Source organism: Nicotiana tomentosiformis, chromosome 4 (assembly GCF_000390325.3).
Source record: "Nicotiana tomentosiformis chromosome 4, ASM39032v3, whole genome shotgun sequence".
Taxonomy (NCBI): domain Eukaryota; kingdom Viridiplantae; phylum Streptophyta; class Magnoliopsida; order Solanales; family Solanaceae; genus Nicotiana; species Nicotiana tomentosiformis.
Genome location: NC_090815.1, coordinates 35,889,912 through 35,898,111, shown reverse-complemented (window position 1 = coordinate 35,898,111; position 8,200 = coordinate 35,889,912). Strand labels below are relative to the sequence as shown.

General features: G+C 42.3%; 1 protein-coding gene across 1 annotated transcript; it reads left to right on the top strand.

Annotated features, from left to right (window-relative positions):
- The first annotated feature begins 219 nt into the window (after nt 1-219).
- Nucleotides 220-1,005, top strand: LOC138909503 (uncharacterized). The gene has a single exon (XM_070200707.1). It carries the CDS (start codon nt 220-222, stop codon nt 1,003-1,005), a length of 786 nt encoding a protein of 261 aa, XP_070056808.1.
- The last annotated feature ends 7,195 nt before the right edge of the window (nt 1,006-8,200 follow it).

Sequence of the window (8,200 nt, the reverse complement as noted above, 5' to 3'; positions counted from 1 at the left end):
ATGGCCGCGATGGCCGGCGACCAGCCATCTTTTCTGGCTGGTCTGCCCTCCTCCAACATTGCCCAACCACAAACAACACCAACTATCAATCCACAACTCTAGATTACTCAAAGATTTTGACACCCAACTCAACCAATCCTCCTGCGATGACTGCTACCCAAGCTTCAGTGCTGCCCATCGCTCCAATCATCTACGACAACAAACAACAATCCCCAATCCATGGATTATTCAAAACTTTTAAAACCTACTGCCATTAATGCCCCTATGCAAACCTTCGCTACGCTATCATTGAAACCAGTTGAGTTACTTCATGGAGAACCAATTGTGAAGTGGAAGAAACAAGAAGTGAAGCAATCTATCGTACAACAAGGACTTCTACTTGCAGTTCTTGGGAAAGTTTCGTATGGGAAGCCTGTTATTAGTGAATTACGTAAAGTGATTCCAATTCAATGTGAGATTAAAGGCCATTGTTCAGTTGGTTTAATTGAAGATAATCATGTGTTGATTAGGCTGTCTTTATTGGAGGACTATGTTCATCTTCTTTCAAAGCCAATTTTTTATTTAAAAGCTCAGTTATACATGTGGCAGATGCGTTGTACAAAATGGAATCCATGGTGGACACCTGATGAAGAGAATCCCTTTGCCATTGCTTGGATTAGCTTTCCAGAACTACCTCCTAATTTCTTTGGGAAGGGATATGTATTTTCCTTAGCTCGTGCAGTTGGTAATCCATTACATATAGACCTAGCCACTCAAAATGGGACTAGACCTAGTTGTGCTAAGGTGAAGGTGGAAGTTAATTTGTTAAGTAAGTTCCCTCATCGTATTAAGATTGTGGAAGAAGCTGATGAATCTGGACCAGAAGAGTTCAAGTGGATTAGGATTAAGTATGATTATATGCCAAAATATTGCAAACCTTGCAAAAAACATGGGCATAGCGAGGTAGAATGCTGGGTAATTCATCCTGAATTACACAAGAGATTTGAAGAAGGTGTTGAGGAATAAAGCAAGGAGAAGGCAGTTGTGGTGAGTTCTGATGCAATTGGGACTGCTGCAAATTCAACAAAGGTCCTAACTAGTGGAAAGGTGGTTGGTAAGCCTACTACTAATCATGCCAAGTAGGAATGGATGCAATCAAGGAAGAACAAATACCAACGAGATAATAGGGGTCACATTGTTGATAACAAACAAGGAAAGGAAGTTGACAAGGGTAAAGGGAAGGCCAAAGTTGAGGAAGTTGTAACCAAGAACAAGTTTAATGCACTAGAGGTTGAGGAAGTTCATCAGCCTACTCTACAAATTACTGAAGGCAAAGGTGAGGATCATAGCAATGGTAAGAAGAAGGAACATGGGGAAAAGCAAGCTAAGAAGGGCCAGGAGAAGGAAAAGGAAGTCAATACTCAACAGGAACATAAGCGTGTGAAGAAGGAAGCAGTCGAGAAGGTGGTGGAAAATGAGCATAATGGTAACTCTATTCCTTCTAGGATTCAGTCTTCAGCTCCTAAAGATGATCAAGAATTAGCTAAGGCTAATTCTAGTGTTCCTAGTGATCAACGTACTGATAAAAGGTCTAATAAGGAATCCACAATCGACTGGGTTCATAAAAGGCTTGGGACTAGCAATGAGGAGCTAAAACAACTCAATGTGACCACAAACCAATCTTGTCATGAGATTCCATCTCAAACATTTAAAGATTCTAGGTAGATTAAGGATCTTGATGAGGTAAACTCTACAAAGGTCTTATGGAGGGATGTAGTTGAGGTTAAAGATGATCAGCTGGGCACAACAAAGACAACAGAAGTCAAGGTGAGGAAGAACAACAAGCCAAGCTCACCTGGCGATAGGCTGGCGACGCCAGGCCTAAAGCCAGGCTCACCAGGCGTTAGGCTGAAGACGCCAGGTCTAAAGTCAGGTTCCCCAGGCATTAGGCTAGCAAAGCTAGGCCTAAAGCCAGGTTCACCTAATGAGGCAGCTATAGTAAACCCCAACCTTAGTGCAACTGGAGAGATTTTGGCCTATGTAAATGGTGTTCCGGTGTATGCATTGGCTGGTTTGAAGTGGGCGAAGCTGAGTTACTAGGGCCTGATTTAGTACAACATGTCGTAGAGAAGGTAAAGTTAATTCAGGAGCGACTATTGATAGCCCATAGTCGGCAGAAGTCTTATTCCTATGTATGGCGCCGGGATTTAGAATTTTCGGTTGATAATTGGGTATTCTTAAAGGTTTTTCCTATGAAAAGCAATAATGAGATTTGGCAAGAAAGACAAGCTTAACCCCCGGTAAGTCGTACCGTATAAGTTTATTTGTCTAAATGGCCAAGTAGCATATGAGCTTGAGTTACCTCCTGAGTTAGAAGCAGTCCATCCAGTTTTCCATGTGTTTATGTTACGAAAGTGTAGAGAAGATCCCTCTCACATTACTCCTGTAGAGGATGTTCATATTACTGAAGATCTATCTTATGAAGAGATTTCAGAGGGCAAGAAAGTATATATAAACACCTCGGGCTATACCCGGAGTGCAAGAAAGTATAATAACACCCCGGGCTATAACCGGAGGGCAAGGAAGTATGTATATAAGTACGTGTGTAAGTATGTATAAAAGTTCCAGTAAAGTTTCAAAGTTTCAATATTTGCCCTGAGTGGCTTATAGGTTATCTAGTTATTAGGTTGCCTCTATGCCTTGTTTTATGGCTTATGCTTTCATATTGCTTTTCATGCTTTACATACCAGTACATTTCATTCGTACTGACGTCTTTTTTGCCGGGGGCGATGTGTTTCATGTTGCAGGTTCAGATAGACCTCTCCAGTAGGATCTTATTGAATTCAACTATTGGATGGTAAGCTCCCTTCTTTCGGAGCTACCGAGTCTGATGTTTCGACTTGTGTCTTAGGTATATACATATGAAGGTTAGGTCGGGGCCCTTCCTCGACCATATGACATTTGTGTTAATCTTAGAGGCTTGTAGACTTAGTTGGGTTGTCTAAATGTTGTGTATGGCCTTGTTGTTAGTCTGTAAAACTGTGTTGTGGCCTTGTCGGCTTTGTATATATGTATATAGATTTTGGGTTGTCTACCCTCTTTAGATTGAGATGTCTAGATGATATCCCATGTTCACGAATTGTGGCCTTGTCGTCCCATATATATATGATGATTGTATCTCCATATAGATTATGGTTTGTTAAGGCCATGTCGGCCAAAATTTCTATATGTTCATATGATGTTTTTTAGAGTGGTACGCTCGGGAAAGGGAGGCACCGAGTGCCGGCCACACCTCCCCAGGTTGGGGTGTGACAAAATAATCCGATAAAAGTTTTAGAAAATACCTACGTATGAAACAGGTTCAATCTTTGATGAAATTGAAAAAGTTAACAAAAGTCAACCCCGTTCGCTTGGTCAAAATTCGAGACCCGGACCAAATATCGTTTACCCATTCACCCCCGAGCCCGGTTCTGTGATTTGTTTAGAAATTTGGCCTCAATTCAAGGTCTAAATCTCAATTTTACAAAATCCTTAAATTCTACCCATAACCCCTAATTTCTACCATAAAATTCTTAGATTTGATGTTAAAAATTCATGAAAGGTAATTGAAATTGATTGAAATCTAGTTTAAGATGCTTACCAATGAATTTGGAAAGAACACATTCTTCAAAAATTGCCTCTAGAAAATGTTCTAAATATTCATGAAAAGTAATTGAAAATGATGAAACTCATCCGAGCCCCTCGAGCTCGAAACCAAATATACACACAAGTATAATAACATCGTACAAACTTTCTCTCTACCTCAAATCATCCAAATAACATCAAATAATAAGAATTGATCATCAAAACTCTAAATTCAATTTGAAACTCAACTTTTTGCCAACTTTCACATAATACACCGAAATGCGCTCGGGTCACCCTGGACCCCAACCAAACGTGCGTACAAGTCCAAAAATATCACATGAACCTAGAGAAATTGTAAAAATACCGATCCGAGGTCGTTTACCAAGAATGTTGACTGTGGTCAACCCAAACCTCATTTTAAGACAGAAATCACATTTTCTTTAAAATTTCACGTAAAAACTTTCTGGAAATTGACACGGACCACACACGCGATCCAATAAACATCAAATGAAGCTATGAGAGGTCTCAGAACATGAAAATTAAGGATAGTACTCAATATGACATATCGGATCTTCACATTCACCACCTCTAAAAGAAACGTTCATTCTCGAACGGACATAGATAAGTACCTGGACTTGTAAAAAGGTGGGGGTATCTACTCCGCATATCAAACTCGGACTCTTATGTAGCCTCCTCAAATAGCTGACCTCTCCAATGCCCTTTTATAGAAGAAAAACTCTTATATCATAACTTACGAACTTCCCGGTCTAGAATAGCCACCAGTTCTTCCTCATAGGTCAAAGTTTCATCAAGTTGCATCATGATGAAGTCTAAAACATGTGATCTATGCACATGGTACTTCCGAATCATGGAAATATGAAATTCTAGATGTACCCCCGCTAGGGTAGGAGACAATACAAGCCTATAAGTAACCTCCCCAACTCTCTCCAAGATCTCAAACGGACCAATAAACCTCGGGCTCAAATTGCCCTTCTTCCCAAAATGCATCACTCCCTTCATAGGAGACACTCGGAGAAGAGCCTTCTCACCCACCATGTAAGCCATATCTCGAACCGCTCAATCCATATAACTCTTTTGACTGGACTGAGTTGTACGAAGTCGCTCCTGGATCACCTTAACCTTCTCTAAAGCATCACGGACAAAATCATTGCCCAACAATATGGCCTCAATGAGCTCAAACCAAGCAAACAGCATTGTCTCCCATACAAGGCCTCGTACTGCGCTATCTGAATGCTCAACTAATAGTTGTTATTTTAGGCGAACTCCGATAGAAGTAAAAACTTGTCTCACTACGCGATGCATCACAATACACAGTATAAGATCCCGAACCTGTAGGCAATATCAAAAATGGGATTGTAGTCAATGCAGTCTTGAGCTTCTAAAACCTCACCTTAACCTTCTCTAAAGCATCACGGACAAAATCATTGCCCAACAATATGGCCTCAATGAGCTCAAACCAAGCAAACGGCATTGTCTCCCATACAAGGCCTCGTACGGCGCTATCTGAATGCTCAACTAATAGTTGTTATTTTAGGCGAACTCCGATAGAAGTAAAAACTTGTCTCACTACGCGATGCATCACAATACACAGTATAAGATCCCGAACCTGTAGGCAATATCAAAAATGGGATTGTAGTCAATGCAGTCTTGAGCTTCTAAAACCTCACCTCACATTCGTCGGACCATCTAAAAATAGCACCCTTATAGGTCAACCTGGTCAATAGGGCTGAGATAGATGAAAACGTCTCCATGAATCGGCGATAATAACTCGCCAAACCCAAGAAGCTCTGAATCTCTATAGCTAAAGTAGGTTTAGGCCAGTTCTGAACTGCCTCAATCTACTTAGGATCCACCTTAATGCCCTCAAAAGATACAACATGGTCCAAAAAGGCAACCGAGTCCAACTAGAACTCACACTTCAAAACTTGGCATATATCTGACAATCCCTCAAAGTCTGAAGTACAATCTAGAGATGTTGCTCATGCTCCTCTCGACTGCGGGAGTAAACCAAAATATCATCAATGAAGACAATCATAAAGGAATCCATAAAGGGCTTGAACACCTAGTTTATCAAATTCATAAAGGTAGTCAAGCCAAATAACATCACCAAGAACTCGTAATGACCACGCCGAGTCCGAAAAGCTGTCGTTGGGACATCTGTTGCCCTAATCTTTACTTGATGGTAGCCAGACCTCAAATCAATCTTGGAAAACACCTTTGCGCCCTGAAGCTGGTCAAATAAGTCATCAATCCTCGGCAACAGATACTTGTTCTTGATAGTGACCTTGTTCAGTTGCTTGTAGTCAATACATATCCTCATAGAGCCATCTTTCTTCTTCACAAACAACACTGGTGCACCCCTGGGCGAGACACTAGGTATAATGAATCCCTTATCGAGAAAATCCTGGAAACTTTCCTTCAATTCTTTCAACTTAACTGGGGCCATATGATATGGTGGAAAAGAAATAAGTTGATTGCCCGAAACCAAGTCAATGCAGAAGTCGATATCTCTGTCGGGTGGCATACTTGGAATATATGTAGGAAATACCTCTAGGAACTCTCTCGCCATCAGAACTAAATCCATGGAATAAACTCCGCACTATAATCACGGATATAAGCTAAATGTCCCAAATACGCCAAACAACCATTCTTGACCATACCTCGAGCCTACACATATGAAATGACCCTACTAGTGGAGTGACCAAGAGTCCCTCTCCACTCCAATTGAGGAAACCCCGGAATAGCTAAAGTTACAGTCTTGGCATGACAATCCAAGATAGCATGATACGGGGACAACCATTCCATACCAAGAATAACCTCAAAATCCACCATATCCAACAATAGAAGATCAACTATGGAATCATAACAGTGAAATGTAACCACACAAGATTTATCAATCTGATCAACTACTATAGAATCTCCAACCGGTGTAGACCCAGAAATAGAAACATCAAGAGAATCACGAGGCATACTCAAATGTGAAGCAAAATATGAGGACACATAAGAATAGGTAGAACCCGGATCAAATAACACTGAAGCATCTCTATTACTGACTGAAAGGGTACCTATAATAACTACATCAGATGACTCTGCCTCAGGTCTAGCTAGGAATGTATAACAACGGGGTTGAGCCCCACCAATCTGACTAACTAACCTCTATCTCTAGGACATCCTCTGACTAACTAACCTCTATCTCTAACTGCTTGACTTCCACCTCTAGCTGCCTGACCCCCGTCTCTAGCTGGCTGAGCGAGCGGTGGAGCAACTGGTGCTAGAATCATGGCACGAGTACCATACTATGGTTTGCGCCTCAATCTAGGACAGTACCTCCTTATATGTTCTGCATCACCGAACTCAAAGCAACCCCACGTCTGGCGTAACTATTGAGTTTGGGACAATCCATGATGACCCGAATGACCACTGTAGTGACTCTATAGTGGTGGTGCACTAATAGGAGCTGAAGGTATGCTTAATACTGGCTGCTCTTAATGAGACCCATACGCACTGTGGCCACCTAAAGAACCATGAGACACCTGAAGTGCTAACTGAATGGGCCTGATAGGATGGCCTCTACCATACAAACCTCTGCCTCCAGACGAGGCACCACTAAAACCACCAAAATGTCGATGCCTCTTCTCTGATGCTGCCTCTCTGTCCTGACCACGAACCCTCTCGATCCGCCTAACTATCTCTACAACCTGAGTAAAAGAAATACCATCCTCAGTATCTCTGGCCATCTGCATCCTAATATCATAAGTAGGGCCATCTATAAATCTCCTCACCCTATCCCTCTCAGGAGGATCATGATGGCTCCATGGAATGATAGATCCAAAAATCTGGTCTCATACTGGGTAACGGTTATGCTACCCTACTGTAGGCGCTCAAACTGGAAATGTAGATCCTCTCGCTGAGTGAAAGGAATGAACTTCTCCAAGAACAACTACCAGAATTGAGCCCAAGTAAGGGAAGGTGAACCTGTTGGCCTACCCCGAACATACTTCTACCATCATCTCTTAGCAGAACCAATCATCTGAAATCCTGCAAAGTCAACTCCATTCGACTCCACTATACCCATGTTGCGCAATACCTCATGGAAATGGTCCAAGAAATCCTGGTGGTCCTTAGAAGGTGTACGGCCAAAATGAATAAGAAATAGCTTGGTGAATTTGTCCAACCACTTCAGACCCTCTGATGACATTACGGGACCCTCCCCAAACTGGGTAGCAATAACAGGCCGTATTGCTCCCACTGTTGGAACTGCCAAGTCTGATATCCGTCAGCCACCTACTCTAGAGTGTGAGTAGCGGGTGTCTGGGTTTCTCCCCCAGCCTGAAAGATGGTTGGTGCCATAGGGAATACGTCGTCCTAGGCCACACTCTCCATAAGGTCCACTAGGCAGACTAGGGCATCCTAAAGTATAGGGGTGGCAATGAACGCCTCTGGGACCTAAGCTGGTTCAACTAGCACGGTCGGAACAGGGATCTCCTCCTCCTGCTCGATCTGAGGCTCTGCAATAGGTGCTACTGCTCGGGCTCTAAGTCGAACTCTGCCTCTACCTCTACCTCTGGTAGTGGTA

Excerpts from the sequence above, each read along its gene's own strand:
- LOC138909503 (XM_070200707.1), top strand. The coding sequence starts at position 220 with ATGGATTATTCAAAACTTTTAAAACCTACTGCCATTAATGCCCCTATG.